At 45.4% G+C, this 21199-nt stretch overlaps 1 protein-coding gene across 1 annotated transcript; it reads right to left on the bottom strand.

Annotated features, from left to right (window-relative positions):
* Nucleotides 1-2724: 2724 nt before the first annotated feature.
* LSM04_003250 (Peptidase C2) lies at nucleotides 2725-21193 on the bottom strand (the record flags this gene model as incomplete). The annotated part of the gene is made up of 2 exons (XM_067331857.1): nucleotides 2725-9921; nucleotides 10025-21193. 2 exons carry the CDS (start codon nucleotides 21191-21193, stop codon nucleotides 2725-2727), a joined length of 18366 nt encoding a protein of 6121 aa, XP_067190182.1.
* Between the last annotated feature and the right edge of the window lie 6 nt (nucleotides 21194-21199).

The following is a 21199-nucleotide window of genomic DNA, read 5'->3' as shown; positions in this document are numbered from 1 at the left end:
CACATATACAGGAAGATAGAAACATCCACACACAGATAAAACTTCATGATATATATATATATATATATATATATACATACAGGATTATGTGTGTACCGTATTCATGGAAAATTTTTCTGCGTACATGAAAGTAAAGAAAAACACTCTCGTAAATTTGATGTGTGAAGATTCAACAAACGACCAACAAAAACCGGTAATAAAGAAAGGGAAGGAAAAAAAACACAAAATTAAATTAGCAAAGAAGGGAGACAATTTAAAAAACGAAATACGAAAGAAAGGATCACTAAAAAAGTCAGAAATATTAAAAATCAGAGAAGGAATATATATATATATATAAGACGGAAAGAGCAGCTGCAGTTTCCTGTTCCCCAGCAGGAACTGTGGCCATACCCGTCATGATTTCACCTCCCTTGTGTATTTTACTTTTTTTTTATTACTTTTCATCTCCTTGAATTATTTTATTTACTTTTCCTTCTTTTCTGAAAGTCCCACAGACACACACAAAGAGAGAGAGAGAGAGAGGGGGGGACACAGACAAAAAAAAACGATCGACATAATAATAATAATAATAACAATAACAATAATAATAACAGGAATAATAATAATGAGAACGTGATAGCTGTGGAAGTCCCCTATTCAACCACAACTGTCAGTTCATTCATACTTATATATTTTTTCCCTCCATCTTGCTACATATTGTCATAAAGGAGTTTTTTCCCTCTTTTTCCCTCGTGAACTCTATTTATCACTGTTATTGTTAGAATCCCCTCATTATTATTTCTATTATTAATGATTACTACCATTCATAACCATAATAAACAGCAAAATAATAATAATAATAATAATAATAATAATAATAATAATAATAATAATGTTTATTTATCAGAACACTTTTCCTTTGTTCATTCTTTTTTCACTTTATTATTTTCATTTCTCTTCTTCATTTTCTCATTTCCACTTCTCACGGCACGTCATAAACTTCTGATCGTGTCGTCTACCTGCAGCTCTTTGTACACCGTACATTAGCAGTACCCCCAATGGAAACACACACTTTGCATACATCCATATTATATATATATATATAGATATAGATATAGATATATAGATATATACGTGTGTACAGACATGATGCTGCATCGCACAGAAGAGTGCGTGGAGAAGTTCGAGGTTACATACGTCAATACAAAAACCGACATATATATATATATATATATATATATAAAGACAAAAAGAAAAATGCAAAAAAAAACACACATTCAAAACAAGAGAACAAAAAAAACAAAAGAGTAAACAGGTAAAAAAGAAAAGAAGCACAAATAATAAAAAAAACACAAACACGAACAAAGACACGTTCCCCAATCGTATCCTGTTATCGTTGTTTTCTTTTTGCTTCTCTTCGTTTCATTGCTCTTCTCTCTCTTTTCTGTTATTCCCCCACCTCTTCTCTCACTCATTGTGATCACTCTACTTCATATTCCGACTGTTGCTGCTGGTTCAAGTTCTCTTAACAATGACCAGCCATTTCCCCAACTCCATCAATCCGTGGAAGAAAACAAAAGAAACAGAAAAACAAAGATGGATAAATAATAAAAGCAAAAAAAAACTAAGTCCATTAGTATGACTTCAATTGAAGAAAAGCAAAAAAACAAAGGAGTGTGCATTAAAGGGGGAGAGAGAGAAAACAAAAACATTTCCTTTTTCTTCTTCTTCGCTCCCATTCCCACACCCACAAACACACAAGTTTTGTGTATGCACCACTCAATTTCTACAAACAAAGGAAAAAAACAAAAGTAGAAGAATAGTGAGAAAAGACAGAAAACAAAACAAAACAAAAAGGCACATCAGATGATTTTCCTCTTCATAAACCATTCAAGGAAACAGTGTTATGTTCCCGAACCAGAAGAACGGAAAAAAAAATAAAAAAGGTATAAAAAAAACAGCCATAATTTCATTTAAATACACAGTCAAAGATACGATAAACACGACATCAATCAAAAACAAGCAAAAGAGTCAGTGAAAATGAGAGAAATAAGTGGAAAGAGTTTAATGGTGTGAAGGAAGAAAACAAGTGTACGAGAATGAAATGGAAAAAAAGAGAGAGAAATTATAGAGAGATTATTAGAGATAGAATGAGAAATGAAAACAAAAAAAAAACGCTAGTGGGTGATACACTACACGAGGGTAAACGTCAATACAATTTTAAAAAAAGAAACGCAAATTTTCTCTCTCAATATTCATATTTTCTCCATCCCTCCTGTCACATTTAGACAAACAAAAAAAAGAAGAAAATATCATCACTTCCTGGCAAGTTTGGCTGTGTGGATAAATGGTAGGGAAAAAAAAAAGATCAAACCATCTTCCCACAGATTCCTCCCTCCACCCCAACAAAGAAAAAAAACAGACAGGGTAAAAACATAGAAAGAGAGAAAAAAAAAATTGAAATTTAATAAGGAAAAATAACAAAATAGTAGTAGTTGCAGTATTAATAGTGGTAATAATAATAATAATAATAATAATAATAATAATAATAATAATAATAATAATAATAATAATAATACCCGTAATAACTACAATACTCATACTACCAAATAGTAAAGAAAGAGAGAGTAACTGTAATTATATATCTATATAAAGAAATCCAATACAAAATAAAAATAAAAGATGAGAAAAAAGAAAAGAAAAAAGAAAAAAAAAACAAGTCCCCTTTTTTTTCGCTTTCATCTCTTAATAGCGTCCCCTACTAGGACGACGTGGTGCAAGAACGGTTTGACTACCACGTTGTCCACGAGATGCTCCTGGAATAGGCGGCAGTGAATCACTTCGCCGCACCGAACGATCGCGACTGTACGCACGTTCTCGACTGGCTGTACGAGTCATATTCGGTGCACTTCTTGGAATCATTGGGAATCGCACTTGTTGATCAAATGGTTTGGCATCCGGTGGTACAGGCACAAAATCCGCAACAATATCTTTTGGAGTATTAATAGACAAATAACATGGACAGTCCCCTGTCTTTGGTTTGTTTGTACAGAGTAGAAGAACAGAGTAGCGGCCACCCTGTGAGACGCGGAAAACAAGTGCCTGTTCACGGGCATTTGTACTTTCTGATGAGCTTACCTTAATACCGTACTCGTTATACACACTCACAGAGACATCATCTTCAGCCACAACATCACCCTTCTTTACAAACGAAGAATCGCTAACCTTCATTTGACGTAGTAATAAATGTACATCACAAGCTTCACTCAGTAAAAAGTCCACCCTTGTAGTTTCCGAACTACCAGGAGTAAGAGTAAATTGAGTCACAAGCGGTTCACGTTTTAATCCGGCATTTCTAAGTGGAGTCAATGTTACCTTGGCCATTCCAGGATAAATAGAAACACTGAACTTACCATGGCAACCACGTTTCATTGTATAAGGAATGAGGTAACAGGTGGTACTGGGCGGTAGTTCCATCTGTGAACACACCTCTCTTGCGTCAAGCATCATACCCTTCTGAATAAATCGGTGAGTATTGTTCGTAATAAGTGGACTCACTGGCATCTTGGCTTGAGCCGCTTGCATCAGTACCAATCCAGTTTGGTGGTAATGATTTAAACCATCAGGGTCAGTAAATGATGGTGTATGATGACGTAATTCCGCAAGAATTGTCACCGGTCGAGTTGTTTTATTTTCAACCAAGTAGATCGGATTGTTACGGAATGTAGTAAACTTTGGATTACCTCCACAAGTATATTCATTCCACTCACCCGGTGAGCTGAAACGATCGCTACAATTAATGTGGCACCGTTGCATGCTTGAGAAATTACGCAGGAATGTGGGAAGTGGTAAATATAAAAATTCATCTTCCTCAGGATCATAACGACAAACCCTTTTAAGATCATCTGTCCAATTAGGATCATGTTGATTTAGAGGACCACTGTATAAAGGTTTGTCATAATAACAGTTATGTAGCTTAATAACAATATCTGCAGGATCATTGGATTCCTTAAGAGTATTGATAATCTCCAAAAGACCGTAGCTACACTGTGGATGAATACCATCCAAGCATTCCACATTAGACATACACGTTATCACATCACCTCGTCCAAGATCTTTCGCCACTTCACGCCAGAACGCAACAGATTTATAATCACCTGTATTTGCTGCTTCAGCCAATCGTTCATCAAAAGGAATATGCAAAACAGGACGACCTGTTAAGTCACGGAGTGTCTCATGTGGTGTACACTGATCAAGTCTGGAATATCCACCAACAAATTTGGCATAGGCCTTTTCAAGAAGTAATGGATACCAAGAATGATGTGGCACCTGCGTAAATTTAGGTTCCATGTTTGCATCACAAGGCACACGATCATCAATATCGACTCGTACCGGATTACTGTTAGGGTCGAAAAATATAAAAGAATAAGGTCCATTAACAGGATGTACCTTAGATTCAAATAAACGATGAATAAGGGGGGGATGACGACTAAGTGCGGCTATAAACGGTGCCAAGCAACCAGCACACCCAGGAGCTGAGCACATATCGGATGGGTGGGTTTTTTCAGGTACAACAGCCTCACGAATACCTTCTGGATAAAGTTCACAAATACGTGGCCATTCTTCTGCAACATCTTTATTAGCTTCATGAAATTCTACATCTTGCCAACCAAGAATGTTCAACGCAAGTTCATGTGCACGTTTATTGAGTTTATCCTCTAGGTCCGATACGGCATTTTTGTTTTTGGGATCTTTTTTCAGTCGTCGTCGTTCCAACTCCATCTCTCGGAATTCTCTGTCCATATCCAGAGGAACACGATCTATTGGTACACCTTCAGGTTCTGGATCAAGGTAAGCTCTCTCCCTTCGTACAAAATCATCTGCAATTTCAAAGGCACATTCATTTAATTTATCTTCAATATCACGAATAGCATCGGCGTTCTTTTTTGGTTCCTTCTTAAGTTTATGACGTTCTAGTTCAAGTTCTCGGAAATGGGCATCCTCGTCAAGTGGGAGTTCAGTCACAGGAACTCCCAATATTTCAAGAGGGAGATAGCTCCTATCATCTGACAATTGACGACGAGCCAACTCATGCGCGCGTTCATTCATGTCATATTCAAGATCCTTAATTGCCTCTGCGTTATTCCGAGGATCGTTTCTAAGTGCGCGTAGTTTCTTTTCCATTTCACGGAAATATTTGTCTTTATTGAGAGGCAGTTCTGAAAGCGGAATTCCTTCAGGTTCAGGATCAAGAAAGGCACGTTCCTTCTTAAGTTTTTCTTCTGCCAACTCTTTGGCACGTTCATTCATTTCATCTTCAATTTTTTGTAGCTCTGGAGCTGTAGTTTTTGGATTTTTCTTCATTTCGAAACGACGTGCTTCAAGTTTACGGAACTTATCATCATCATTAAGAGGCAATTCGCTGAGTGGAACTCCAAGTGGTTCAGGATTTAAGAAACCTCGTCTCTTCTTTAAGTATTCCTTGGCCAATTCATGTGCACGATTGTCCATCTCATTCTTTATGTCTTCAATCTCTTTCTGGTTCTTGGCTGGAAGTTTCTTTAGAGTTCGAAGTTCGCTCTCCAAATTGTGAAATTGTCTATCTGTATCTAAAGGAAGTTCAGATAGTGGTACCCCTTCTGGATAAGGGTCAAGAAATGCACGCTCCTTATCTAAATACTCCTTCACAATTTCATTTACTCGATCTTGAATATCTTCCTCGCAGGCACGAATTGCTTCAGCGTTATTTTTAGGACCATTCTTTAGTTCACGACGCTTGCGTTCCAAAGGAACAAGTACTGAATCATTGTTAAGTGGTAGTTCCGAAAGAGGGACACCAAATGGTAAAGGTTGAAGAAATGCTCGTTCTTTCCTTAGTAATTCCTTTGCAAGTTCATGTGCTCTATCGTTAAGATTTGCCTTCAACTCATCCACTTTCTTTTTAGAGGCAAGAGGATCTTTCATATGTTTTATCAGTTCCCGCTCCATATCCGTGAATACAGGATCACGAGAGAGAGGAATATCTTTTAATGGTACACCCTCTGGTTCAGGATCCAAAAATTTACGGTTATTACCAAGGAATTCCTTGGCAAGCTCATGTACACGATCATTCATCCTGTCCTCTAACTCTTTTATTTCAGGATTTCTACCTTTTCTACTTCCCGCCTTTAACTTACGTCGTTGCAGTGCAAGCTCATTGAATTCTTTGTCTGTATCAAGTGGAAGTTCTACGAGCGGTACTCCCTCTGGTTCCGGATAAAGAAACGCACGGTCTTTGGCGAGGAGAACCCTCGCCAATTCATGAGCACGGTCATTCATTCTCTTCTCTAAATCCGCCACGTCATCTGGTTGGTGATTGGGACTTTTCAATAATCTGTATCTGCCCACCTCCGCGTTCTTGAATTCCGGATCAATATCAAGACCAATCTCCTCTAAAGGAATACCTTCAGGTTCCTGGTCCATAAAACCACGCATCTTAGCAAACTCTTCACGAGCTAGTTCACGAGCACGACCATTCATATTATCCTCAAGATTACGGATAATATCCTTGTTTCGCTTCGCCGAACGTGGATCTCTTGTCCGATTTCTTCTCTCAGCCTCCATAGCAAGAAAAGCCTCATCCGTGTCCAAAGGAACATCAACAAGGTACATACCTTCTGGTTCTGGGTCCAAGAAAGCACGTTCATTATTAATGACATCGTCTGCGATTTCAGCAGCACGTGCATCCATAGCATCCTCAATAGCTGCAATCTCCACAGGAGTTCTTCCAATTGCACGTAGAAGTCGTCTCTTGTTAGCAAGGTTTTTAAATGTTTCATCTTTGTGAAGATTCAAATTTTCCTTTGGAATTCCTCTATACTTATCCTTTAGACACTTAAGATCATCGGCGACAACTTCCTTGGCGAGATCATGGGCACGATCGTTCATACTTTCCTGTACGTCAGCAATTGCAGCAGCATTGCGTCTCGGATCACGATTAAGTTTCCTAAGATGTGCTTCAAGACGTTTGAATTCCGCATCCCCGTCAAGAGGGACATCCTCTAAAGGAATACCTTCTGGTTCTGGGTCCAAGAAACCCCTGTACTTTTTCACACATTCCTCCGCAAGTTCATGAAGTCGAGCATTCAGTTTCTCACCCAAAGATTTAACCTCCTCACTGTTATTAACAGGATCCTTAGCCTTTAAAATTGCTCTTTCTAGTTCCATCTGGTTAAATTGATCATCCTCATCTATGGGAACATCAGCAACATCGACACCCTCTGGAAAAGGATCCAAATAAGTGTCACGCTCACCCTTCAGCATTTGAAGACCAAGATCATCTGCGCGGTCCTGCATCATTTCTTCTAGTTTTTCAATCGCAGGAGCATTTCTGCGACTGTCACGTTTTAGCTTCCTTAGCTGATGTTCCATACTCTGAAAGCTACGGTCCTCGTCGAGGGGTAGAAGTTCCTTTGGAATACCATATGATGTCGGATTCAAAAACCCACGATCAGCTTTCTTCACCTCCTTAGCCAAATCGTGAGCAAGATCATTCAGTTTATCCTCCAAATCTCGAATTGCACCTGCATTCTTTACAGGATTCTTCTTTAGTTTGGCTCTTTCTGTCTCCATACCGTGAAACCTCGAATCGGTATCAAGTGGAAGATCAGCTAAAGGAATACCTTCAGGCAGAGGGTCCAGGAAGCCGCGCTCTCCCTGGATCTTCTCTCTCGCCATCTCGTGAGCACGATCGTTCAGTCGGTCCTTCAGCTGCTCAATGGCAGCGTCATTTCGTCCAGGAGCTGCTTGCAGAGCACGGAGTTCCTTCTCCATGTTATTGAACTTTTTGTCCGTATCAAGTGGTAGCAGCGCGAGCGGCACGCCTTCTGGCTCAGGGTCAAGAAACTTACGACCCTCTGCTATCATCTCTTTCGCCAGCTCGTGTGCCCTATCATTCATCTTGTCTTGTAGTCCTTTAATCTTTGCTGCATTGCGCGCAGGGTCCTTTTTGAGATGGCGAAGCTCCGGAATAAGGGAGGCACACTCCCCATCCGCGTGCAAGTTGAGCAATCCCAGTGGAACGCCTTCAGGTTCTCTATCAATGCCCACAAGATCCTCTTCCAACTGCTTCTTCGCCAATTCGTGTGCACGGTCGTTTAACTTGTCCTCTAAGTTGCGTATGCGGTAGGCGTTGCCAACTGGATCCCTCGCCTTCAATTTCGCATGTTCCACCTCCATTTGATGAAACTTTGGATCTTCATCGAGAGGAAGGTCGGTAACTGGCACTCCCTCCGGATCGGCATCAAGATAGTCGCGATCACCCCTCAGCTTTTCTTTCGCAAGTTCGTGCGCACGGTCGTTGAGACGATCTTCAAGGTCTGCAATCTTGTCGGCGTTTTTCCTGGGATCTGTTAACTTTAGCACGGCACGCTCAGCCTCCATATTATGAAAATTCGGATCAGTATCCAACGGCAGCGCGCTCAGCGGAACGCCCTCAGGGTCACGATCAAGATAGCCGCGGTCACCCCTTAGCAGCTCACCAGCAAGCTCATTGGCACGCTTATTCAGTGCATCACGATAACCCTCAGAAGAAATGTCCCTTGACCTATTACCGCCGCCACGTACCTCATTCGCCAATGACGCAAACGTTTCATCTTCATGTGGCCTCAAAAGAGCAAGCGGAATACCACAAGGAGACTGCTCCAAACCTTCAAGATCCTTGGCCTTCAAGGCATGAGCAATTTCTTCTGCGCGTTCATTTAGTCGGTCTTCTAAGTCAGCAATCTTTGCGGCGTTCCTAAAAGGATCGGCAAGTTTCTGTTTCGCCATTTGAAGCTCAATCTGTCGAAACGTTTTATCCTCATCCAGAGGAAGAGCGCTTTTAGCAATACCACCTGGTTCAGAATCGACCTTTTCACGGCACTCCCTAAGAACCTTCGCCGCAAGCTCGTGAGCGCGATCATTCATCTGCGCCTCCAACGAGCTCAACGCCGCAGGATCAGTTCTTGGATCTTTCTTCATGCTCCGCAACTCATCAACCATCGCAGCAAACTGTGGGTCTTCATGTGGTTTCAAAAGCTCAATGGGAATGCCGCGTGGAGCGTTCTCCACACCACGCAAGTCCTCCGCAATCTGTTCCAGAGCCAACTCATGGGCACGGCCATTCAGTTCATCCTCGAGACCCTTGATGGCAGCTGCGTTACGCACCGGATCCTTTGCCTTGAGTGCAGCGCGCCTCGTCTCCAGCTCGTGAAACTGTCGGTCCTCGTCAAGGGGAAGGACACCCAGCGGCACACCCTCCGGGTCGCTGTCCAGGAAGCCACGATCCCCCTTCAGTTTATCCTCTGCCAGCTCGCAGGCGCGAGCCTTCAGCGCATCCTCCAATTCGGCTATTGCGTTCTTGTTATCCATTGGGTTCAGCATCAGCTCTAGGCGTTTGCCCTCCATGTCCTTGAACTGCGGATCACTGTCTAACGGAAGGGCCCCCAGTGGGACACCCAGGGGCATAGGATCCATATACGACTCGCGATCTGCGTGCAAAAAGTCCTCTGCGAGAGCGTCTGTGCAGTCGTTCATCTTGCGCTCCACCGCACGGATGGCGTCGGCGTTGCGCTTTGGGTCTTTCTTAAGGCGTCGCAACTCCGGTAAGTGAGACGCAAACTTACTGTCAGCGTGTGGCCACAGTAGTTCCAGTGGAACACCCCTTGGGTGAGATTCGAGTCCACGAAGGTCTTCCTGCAATTGCTCCTTGGCCAGCTCCTCTGCACGCTCGTTCAGTTGGTCTTCAAGGGCCGCGATCTCAGGGGAGTGTCTCGCAGAACCATCCGCCATCAATACCGCACGCTGCACCTCCTTTGCGTGAAACGTCGGATCCTCGTCAAGGGGAAGGATAAAGAGTGGAACACCCTCAAGCTCGGGGGGGAGGAAGTCACGATTCCCGTCCAGCATCGCGCGGGCCAGCCTCTCGGCACGCTCATTCATCATGCCACGAAGGCCCTCTATCTTCTCGGAATTTCGCCGCGGGTCTTTCTTCAGCTCCCGCAGATTCGTCACTAAACGGGCAAACTCCGGGTCCCCGTGAGGATTCAGCACCTCCAACGGTACACCGCACGGTGCCGGCTCGAGTCCAGATAGATCCTCCCGCAGCTGCTCCCTTTGCTAACTCATGTGCACAGTCATTAAGTCTACCCTCAAGCTCCTCGATGCTCTCTGCATTCCCAAGTGGATCCTCCAGCTTCAGCTTCGCCCGCTCCACCTCCAGCGCATGGAACCGCGGGTCTGTATCCAGCGGCAGGATGCTCAATCGAACACCCTCGGGATCCGCGTCAAGATACTTGTTACGGTCCCCAGCGAGCGCACCCAGTGCCAACTCCTCGGCTCGCGCACCCAGCCTTTCCTGAAGATCCTGTATTTTCTTGTTTGCCGATGGACCCTCAGCACGACACCTCGTTTCGCGCAGAAGAGGGATGAGCTTTGCCGCCACAGGATCCTCGTACAGTGAGAGAAGAGCCAATGGGATACCATGTGGCTCCTTGTCCAGTCCACTGAAGTCCTCCTCCTTAACAGTCATTGCAAGCTCATTGACACGATCATTCATGGCTTCTTCCAAGTCTTTTATTCGATCGGCGTTCGCCCTGGGGTCATTCGCCTTGAGTTGAGCACGCTCTCGTCGCAACTCTTCGAACGCCCTGTCTTTATCCATCGGTATGTGCGCCAGGGACACACCTTCAGGGTCCTTCTCAAGGAACCAAAGATCGCCACCCAAGAGCTCCTTTGCGAGCTCCCCCAGGCGGCGATCCATCTCAGCCATGTGCGCCTGCAGTTCATCATCTGGCCCGGACTGCTTAAGGCGGCGGAGCTCTGGCACAAGAGACGCGAACTCCTTGTCATCATGGGGTTTCAACTGGGCAATATCAATGCCCTCGTACTGACTAGCGAATCCCCTCAAGTCCTCCGCAAGCTGCTCCTTCGCCAGCTCCACAGCGCGATCATTTAGCCTCATCTCAAGATCCTGTACCTTTGCCGCATTACGCCGAGGATCCTGCGCCTTGAGTCTCGCACGCTCAACCTCCATCTCTGAAAACGCCTCATCACGGTCCAATGGAAGATCTGCAAGCGGCACACCAAGAGGACAAGGGTCCAGGTAGTCACGATCACCCTCCAGACGCGCATCAGCAAGTTCGTACGCCCGGTTGTTCATTCTGTCCTCCAGGCTTCGAATCTCATCAGCGTTATCACCACTGTTCTTCTTGAGCTCACGCAGTTGTGGAATCATTGCAGCAAACTCCGGATCCTCCGTGACCCTGAGCAACTGCAAGGGTATTCCCTCCGGTGCGGCATCCACGCCAGACAGGTCGTCCTGAAGCTGCTGGAGAGCCAACTCGCGCGCCCGAGCGTTCATTTCAGCCTCAAGGTGCTCAATCTTCTTCGCACTCCGCCGTGGGTCGCTCAGCTTTAGTTTCGCACGCTCAGTCTCCAGCGCATGGAACTGAGGGTCGGTGTCAAGCGGCAGAATATCCAGAGGAACGCCCTCAGGGGCGGGATACAAAAAGCCACGGTCCAGTTGTGCCTCCGCCAACTCCTGAACACGGTTGTTCATCGCATCCAGCACATCAGCAATGGCTCCGGCGTTCGCATCCGGATCCCTCTTCAGCACACGAACGTCGTCAACCAACGCTGCAAATGCTGGGTCACTGTGGGGGTTCAGCAGCTCGAGTGGGATACCGCGTGGTAGCTCGTCCACGCCAGCAAGGTCCTCACGCAATTGGTCACGCGCGAGCTCGTGACTGCGATTGTTCAACGCGTCCTCTAGATCCGTGATCTTCTTGGCATTCAGACGTGGGCCCTCTGCCTTGAGCTTTACACGCTCTGCCTCCATCTGTCTGAAGGCAGAGTCAGTGTCCAACGGCAAGAGCGCCAGAGGAACTCCCTGGGGTTCTTTGTCCAGGAAGCCGCGGTCGTCCTCCTTCCGCTGCCTCGCCAGGGTACGCGCACGCTCGTTCATTTCACTCTTCAACGCTGCAACCTCATCGTCTATCCCCCGATCTCCATGATGTTTCCGCAGCCGTTCCACAAGTTCCGCGAACTCCTTGTCGCTGTGGGGGTCGAGCACAGAGAGCGGGATACCTTCAGGTTCTTCGTCAAGTTCATACAGCTCCCTTCGGCGTTGCTCATCCGCAAGCTGAACCGCACGTTCGTCTAGCTTGTTCTCAAGGTCTGCAATCTGTGCGGCGTTGCGGCGCGGGTCTTGGGCCTTAAGCACAGCCCGTTGCACCTCCAAGGCATGAAAGTCGGGATCCGTGGAGAGAGGCAACAACTCAAGCGGAACTCCAAGAGGATCCTTATTCAAGTACCCACGATCACCCTCCAGCAGATCACCCGCAAGTTCATCGACACGTTCATTCATCTGCGCCTCCAACGAGCTCAACGCCGCAGGATCAGTTCTTGGATCTTTCTTCATGCTCCGCAACTCATCAACCATCGCAGCAAACTGTGGGTCTTCATGTGGTTTCAAAAGCTCAATGGGAATGCCGTGAGGATGTTGTTGGAGAGGCCTTAACTCTTCTTTTTTATATTCTGTAGCCAACTCATGGGCACGGTCATTTAAGCGGTTTTCTAGGTCACGTATCTTTCCTGCATTTCTAATGGGATCACGGTCTTTGAGTTTTGCACGTTCAGATTCTAATTTATGAAATACGGGGTCCGTGAGAAGTGGTAAATTTTCAAGAGGTACACCCTCAGGGGATTGATCTAGGAAGGCTCGATCACCCTTTAATTTTTCAAGAGCCAAATCATGGGCACGATCGTTCATCCGATCACGTAACTCTTCAATAGTATCAGCATTTTTCCTAGGATCTTTTTTAAGCTCTCGAATTACGTCCACCATGGAAGCAAATATCTTGTCTTCATGCAAATTTAACTGGTTTAGCGGAACGCCCTCTGGTTCACGGTCAAGTCCATTGAGATCCTCTGCCTTTTGTTCCTGTGCGAGGACTCTTGCGCGTTCGTCTAATTGTTCTTTGATATCGTTAATTTTTCTAGTATTTGCATATCGATCCTTTGCCTTCAATACTGCAAGTTCCACTTCTAGCGCGTGAAAATGAGGGTCAGTGTTAGTTGGCAGTGCAGACAGTGGGACACCTTCCGGTTTGGGGTCTAGAGATTGGCGCTCTTTTTCCAACATTTCTCTAGCTGTCTCGTGTGCTTTGTTATTTAAATCAAATTCAAGGTCGCTAATAGCTTCCCTATTTGCGTCTGGATCTTTCTTCAAATCACGAAGTCTTTGTTCCATTCTAATAAATTCCTCATTTTCACCGAGTCTTAAGAGCTCAAGTGGAATACCCTCGGGAGCCGGGTCACAAAAACTTTTGCGTATTTGATTAGCAAGATCTGCTGCCCGAGAATTCATAGCATCCTCTAACTCTTTTATTCGCAAAGCATTCCTACCTCTAGATCCTGATGCATTACGAAGTTCACGCGCCTCTGATTCGAGAGCAGTAAATACGTTGTCTTCATTTAGTGGTAACGCAGAAAGTGGAACTCCCTGAGGATTTTGATCCAACAATGCACGTTCTTCGTCATGAAGTTCTTGGGCCATCTCCTTCGCACGATCATTTAGTTGGTCAAGAATTTCCCTAAGTTTTCCTCTATTTGCTGGATCATCGGACAATTCAAGATAATTCTTTTCTAGTGCGTCAAAACGTTCATCATCATCAAGTGGTAGATATTTTAGAGGTACACCCAGGGGTTTTTGATCCAGTAGACTCCGTATATCATTCTTCAGAACTTTTGCAAGGTCTTCTGCACGATCCTTCATCTGTTCCTCAAGATCTAAAATAGCCTTTTGATTTCTTCTAGGATCCTTGCTTTTCAGAGCAGCACGCTCAGCCTCTAAAGAAGTAAATTCCCTATCATCATCTAGAGGTAGAAAACGCACTGGTACACCCTCAATCTCATCTCCCAAGAAAATGCGATCTTGTCTGAGAGCATCAACAGCCATCGCTTCAGCACGCTTATTAAGCGCATCCTCAACTTCGGCAATTCGTGAGGTATTTTTCTTTGGATCATGAAGTAGATGGGCACGTAAAGCTTCAAGACGTGCAAATTCTTTATCACTATCCAACGGCAATTCAGAGATAGGGACTCCGTGGGTTAAATCCGAGAGATATTCTGGTCGATCTAAAGAGTTCATCTTCTTCGCTAGTTCATGTGCACGATCATTCATCATCTGCTCCAAATCTGCCAAACGATCTTCATCTGTGTAAGGATTCTTTTTTAATTCTCGGCGCTGTTTTTCAAGTCCAAGAAAAGTTGGATCATTATTAAGAGGCAACTCTGCAAGCAGACGTCCTTCAGGTTCAGGATCCAAAAATTCTCGTTCTTTCTCTACACGTTTCTTCGCCATCTCATAGGCCATAGCATTTAGCGAAGCAAATGTATCCTCCATTTCCCTGGCATTTTTCTTTGGACTTTTTTTCAACATAAACAATTCATTTTCTTTTTGAACAAATTCATCATTCTTATCAAGAGGAAGCTCATCAAGTGGGATACCAAGTGGATTCTGTTCCATAAATTGACGATTATCATATTTTAGTTTTGAAGCCACATCTTCTGCACGTTTTACCATTGCATCAGCCAAAGCACGAGCCTTTGATGGATCCTCACCATCCCCGACGGCTCGAAGATATTCCACTTCAAGGTCAGTAAAAGGCATATCATCATCAAGGGGTAAATCTTCTGTCGGCAATCCGTTAGATACTGGTCCTAAAACACCACCACGTCCTTTATGCCTTATTTCCTTGGCCAATTCATTAGCGCGATCATTCATATCATCTTCAAGAGATTTAATTCTAGGATCATTCTTACGCATATTTTGAGCCTTAAGTTCCATACGTTCGACTTCTTTTTCATGGAATTCAGGATCCTCATCAAGTGGAAGGTATTTTAGAGGAATACCCTGCGGTTCAGGCTCCAGAAATCCACGTTCATCATGCAGTTTCTCTTGAGCAAGCTCCTCAGCTCGAATATTAAGAGCATCTTCGATATCCTCAATAGCACTCTTGTTTTTCCCAGGATTACGCATTAGTACTGCACGTTTTGCCTCAAGTTTAGAAAATTCTTCATCAGTATCTAACGGCAAATCTTCAATTGGTACTCCCTTTGGTTTTGGGTCAAGATAATTCTTTCGATCCGCTATATTCATTGCCTTTCCCAATTGATGTGCACGCTCATTCATTAGTTCTTCAAGATCTGCAATTTTCTGGGCGTTCTTCTTCGGATCTGCTTTAAGTAGACGTCTCTCCTTTTCCATTGCATGAAATTCTTTATCAGTATTCAATGGAAGGTCTTCAAGTAAACGTCCTTCCGGTTCAGGATCCAAAAACTCTCGATCTTTAGCCAATTCTTCAGCCGCAATCCTCCTTACAAGACCCCTTAGATCATCTTCAAGATCGGCAATAGCTCGTTCATTTCTGCCACGATTCTTCCTCAGTTCACGAAGATCGGCCTCTTTGGCAAGAAATTCCTTATTCGCGTCAAGAGGAAGCTCTGCAAGTGGAATACCTAATGGGGCAGGGTCAAGGAAAGCGCGCTCATCGGCTAACATCTTTGCTGCGAGTTCAAGAGCCCTCTCATTCATTGCATCCTCTAGATTGCTAATGGCGGTGGCATTCTTGACAGGATCTTCGCGAAGAAGAAGCCTCTGAATCTCCATATCACGGAACAATTCATCACTGTCAATCGGAACGTCAGCAATGGGAATACCATTGGGCTTAGGATCGAGGAATTTCTTTCGCTCAGAGTTCTTCAAATCAATCGCAAGTTCATTGGCACGGACATTAAGATCATCCTCCAAATCACGGATAGCCTTTGCATTGCGTGAAGGGTTCTTTTTTAACTGTGCACGTTTCGCCTCTAGGGCTTGGAAGGAGCTATCAGTATCAAGAGGCAAAAGATGCAATGGAACACCCTCCGGGGCCGGATCTAAGTACGCACGATCATCCGACAAATGTTTCTGTGCTAGCTCCTCCGCACGTGCATTTAATGCTGCTTCAACATCCGAAAGGGCCGCAGCATGACGCTTCGGGTCACGCTTCATCTGCTGCCGCCTAGCCTCAAGCTCACGGAACTTTTCATCGGCGTCTAGTGGCAAGTCCTCGAGCGGAATACCCTTTATTAAAGGAGGCAAATAATCAGGCCGCTCACTCGCATTAAGTGCACGGGCCATTTCGTGGGCGGCCTCATTCATCTCGTCTTCCAGAGCCTTGATCTTCTTTGGGTCACCGCCATTACGCACCATCTGGCGTCGCTTTGTGTCCATCGCAACGAACGGTTTGTCGTCATCCAGTGGCAAACTTCTTACCAAGCGACCTTCAGGCTCGGGGTCAAGAAACTTCCGGTCCAGTGCAGCCTTCTCACGAGCAAGGTCGTACACCATTTGAGCTAGCTTCTCCTCCGCAGACTTGATTGCTGCAGCGTTTCGCCTCGGATCCTTTTTCAACTCACGCAGTTCGGCCTCCGTATTCATAAATTCATCATTATAATCTAAGCCGAGTTCATCCAAGGGGAAACCCAAGGGTTCGGGATCAAGGAACCCCCGCTCATTCTTCAACCTCATCTTTGCCAGCTCCTCTGCACGCTCGTTCAGTTGGTCTTCCAATTTCTTGATGGGACCTGCATTTGCTCTCGGATCGTCTTTGCGGAGTCGCAGACGCTCAACTTCCATTGAATGGAAAGGCTCGTCCGTGTCGAGCGGAAGTTCACTGACAGGCACACCTGCAGGTTGTGGATCAAGGAACATTTCACGTTCAGCATCCTTTAGTGACCTCGCAAGCTCGTGCGCCCGATCGTTAAGCTTACCTTCTAGTTCTGCTATCATTCTGCCATTATTCCGTGGTTTACGGTTCAATGCACGTAGCTCATCCTCCATCTGGCTGAACGGCTCATCTTCATTTAGTGGAAGGAGATCAAGTGGAACACCTTCTGGTTCGGGATCGAGGTACGTGCGCTCTTTGTCATGCATTTGCTTTGCGATTTCATGTGCGCGTCTATTCATGTCATCCTCAAGCTCGCTTATTCTGCTTGCATTAGCAACGGCATTCGCCTTGAGCTTCATACGCTCTCTCACCATTTCGGCGAAGGCAGCATCACTCATAAGGGGTATATCTGCAATAGGAATGCCCTCAGGTTCTGGGTCGAGGAAGTTGAGGTCTGGATCGCTTGCTCTTTCTGCAATTTCATCTGCCATCTTCTGCAAAGTACCCTCAAGTGTCCGTACTTTCGTGGCATTCCTTGGGTCCTTCTTCAACGTATAACGCCCACTTTCACCCTTCATATACTCTGGGTCAGCATCAAGAAGTGGGTTGAGTGTCTCAAGATCACGACCTGGAAGATACTTGGGTCTGTCTTTTCCAAGCAACTTCTTCGCCAACGCATGCATGCGGTTATTCACTTGAGCTTCTAGCGCAGCAATCTCCTCCGCATTTCTCTCAGGGTCTTCGTGGAGCTCCTTTAGTCTGTCCAGCATCGCCTTGGTCTCTTCATCATCAAATATCGCGAGGTCCTCAAGGGGCACTCCTTCCGGCTCTGCATCAAGAAACGCCAAATCAACCTCACCGAGGTCAACAGCGTCTTCAGGAGGATCCGTTATACGTACATGTGCCGGCTCCAGACCAACAACTTCCACTTTACACGGTACGAGACCGTTGCCACGCGGGCATGTGATGGACAGAGCGTACCGTCCAGCCTCCGGAAGATGGTGCACAATACCCATTTCACGGTAGTTAGTTGCCGACGTCACACCATCAATGCGTCTGTCATCACCATCGTAGAGGTACATGCCAAGGAAATCCTCAGCCATTGCGTCACCACCATTAGGTGATTTATATGGCTTTTCCTGACGCAGAAGGATGTGGATGTCTGTAGGCACATCAACAAGAAAGTCCACACGATCCTTCTCCTTGTTTCGAAGCTCAAGATGTTCAATGGCAGGCAGGTGACGAGCAACGTCGACTTGCAGACGCACAATTTTCACTTGTTTCGCATCTGCCGGCTTTTGATACCAGTACGTAAGCAAAAATTTGCTCTTATCGCGAAACATGGCGCTCGGAACAAGGTAACTCAACGATCTGGGGGGAACTGTAACGACACTTGCCGACTCACGGGAATTGAGAAAGAGACCCTTATGAACGATTCGGTGGCTGTTACCTGTCACCAAATAAGTTGGTATTGTGGTGTTGCTTGTTGCCTGGGAAAGAACCAGACCACACTGAATATAATTCATTTCTTGCTCCGGCAACAAATGCAGCATGTGTCGCTGATCGGGTTGACAAATCATAGTCATTATTTGCAGTGGTTCATCGGAGTTATTTCTCACAACATAGAGTGGATTCTCACGCCATGTCACGAGGGTTGGGTTTCCACCATTAGTACCCTCACCCCATTCACTGTTGAAGTGCCAACTTGGCTGTACCAAACCCTTAATGAACACCTGCTGTATGCTGACAAATACATTGCAGAATAGCGGTACGGGCATGTAGAGTACGTCACGCCGATCAGGTTGGAAAATAGAACGCAATTCCGGAGTCCACTTGGGGTCATTGGGATTCATGGGACCCGTATATACAGCTTCCACAAAAGGGTTGTATATCATAACCAACAGATCAGACAAAAACAAGTTCTCCTTGTTTACCGTAGAGAGGACACCAAGAATGCCATACGTTTGTTCCTCTTGCAGCCCAACTGCTGCCGCCTCATCTACCTTGGTAAGCGCCCCATAGGCACAATTTTTGACGTCGTTGTTTAGTTCAACCCAAAAATCTGGTTCGTCAATGTCGTACATGGCAGACTTCGCAAGCTTCACATCAGTTGGAATACTCACCACTGGTTGACCGGTGAAGTCATGATACACCTCCTGCAGTGTGCAGCCTTCAATATTTTGGTACAATGTGTAGAACTTGGCGTACGCCTTTTCTAGTAACAGAGGCCACCAGTGGCATGTAGGCGAGCGGCAGAACAACGTCTGCTCCTCCATCAGGGGAATTCGATCATCAATCTCCACCTTCACCCATTGTCCATAACGGTGAAAGCGGAAGGTGTAGCGACCGTCCTTTCGAACGGCCTTCGTCACAAACACATTGCGAATCACCTCAGGGTGGTGATCTACAACAGTTGCGAAGGCGGTGAGACAGCAGCACTCAAAATGTTCACCCTGTTCAAACTGGTCTCGGCGGAGTACGTCGGGTAGTAATGGCTGTGTCTTACCCTCAGGATACAAGTCACCAATGTGGATCCACGGATCATTTGTAACGAACTTGTTGTCAACCATGAATCGTTTGTCTTCAAATGGAATTGTGCTGTCAGGCACCTCCGTTATATTTGCAGGAGGGATATTGATGGGAATATAATCAATTGGATTTGTTTTCTCTGTTACATCATCTCCTTCGTCAATTATATCCTCATCATCAAACATAACTGCATCCTCTGGGGAATCGACGATGCGAACGTTTGCCGAGGAAGAACCAACGATAGTAATTTTTGCAGGAACAGATCCTTTTGCGCGAGGGCATGTTACAGATATAGCATAACGCCCGCTTCGTGGAAGATGGTACAGTATACCAGTCTCACGGAAGTTAGTGGCGGCATGTACTCCGCCAATCTTACGATCTGTATCATCGTACAGATACATACCCATATAATCTTCTGTCATGGCATCTCCTCCCGTTTTACTCACATATGGCTTCTCTTGGTGCATTAGGATATGGATATCAGTTTGCTGATCAACATAAAAATCTACTCGATCCTTCTCCCTCATTTCCAATACTACATCTTGTTCAGCTGGATGAATCCAATCACTTTCAGGAATAGACAGTTTTTTGATTGTAAGTGAGCTATAGTTCTCACCATTCATTCGGTAAAGAGCAAGTGTAAAAGCTCCTGTAGCCCCTTTCATCATGCAGGAGGGGACAAGATAACAAAGAGAATTAGCAGGAACGACAAGATCATTGGCAACTTCACGAGAGTTGAGGAAAAGACTCTTGTGAACCGGTTTGTGGTTGTTTCCTGTAATAAAATATGTCGGTATAATGTTGGGGGATGTATTTTGCACCATTACCATGCCACACTGAAGATACTTTGCTTGCTCATCAACAGAAGTAAATCGGCGCTGGTCCTCTTGTTTAATCATAGCAACAAGATGAACAGGCTCTGTACCAGTGTTCCTGACGTAATACAGGGGATTCTTACGCCAGGTGACACTGGTGGGATTGCCACCTGCAGTTTCACCTTTCCATTCATCGTCAAAATAAGTCGCATCCGCTTCGAGAGGGGAAATATAACAGAGCTGCATGGAGTTGACGATCTTTAGGAACATATTCAAGGGAAGAAATATGGAACGCTCATCATCCACGTTGTACTTGGCTCGCAGCTTTGGGGTCCACTGCGCATCCTTGTTGTTTAACGGTCCCTTGTAAAGAAACTCCTCATCCTCAAAGGGATTATGGAGATGGACAACAATATCTTGCACAGAAGATGTCCCAGTGAGAGAAAACACCTCGAGAAGGCCGTACTGTTGCTCGCGCTGTAATCCCATGCCCTCCAACTCCATATCCCTTGTCAGGACAGAGGCAGCAAACTGACCAGATTGAATCTTCTGTGCCAATTCAAGCCAGTAATGTCCCTCTGTCACTTCAGCTCCGGCAGCCTTGGCAAGCTTGGCATCCATGGGAATGTTCAATACAGGTTTGCCAGTCAGATCATAATACGCCTCCTGTAGTGTGCATCCCTCAAGACTCTCGTAACCAGTGTAAAACTTTGCGTACGCCTTCTCAAGAAGTAAAGGCCACCAGTGCTCCGTAGGGGAGCGGATATAAAGCACTTCATCGTCATCTAGTGGAATGTAGTCGTCAATTTCTACTTTCACCCACTCTTTACCACGAAAGAACTGAAAAGTGTAGCGCCCATCTCGACGCACATTCTTGGAGACGAAGCAGTTCCGGATAACGTCGGGGAAACGTACCAGAGTTGACAGGGCTGTGAGCATAAAGCACTCATAGTGGTTACCCTGGCCAAACTGCTCACGTGAGAACTCAGAAGGAAGAAGAGGTTGGCTGCCCCCCACTGGGTAAAGCTCACCAATACGGATCCATTGGTTTGAGAGATGTTTGTTTTTCTGCATAAATACGGTGTCATGGAAAACCTTGTCGCTGTCGGGAATCTCCTTAAAAGCTTGAAGGCTCATTTTTCC

Source organism: Trypanosoma melophagium (genome assembly GCF_022059095.1).
Source record: "Trypanosoma melophagium isolate St. Kilda chromosome Unknown ctg29segment0, whole genome shotgun sequence".
NCBI lineage: Eukaryota > Euglenozoa > Kinetoplastea > Trypanosomatida > Trypanosomatidae > Trypanosoma > Trypanosoma melophagium.
This window is presented reverse-complemented; position numbering and strand designations above follow the sequence as displayed.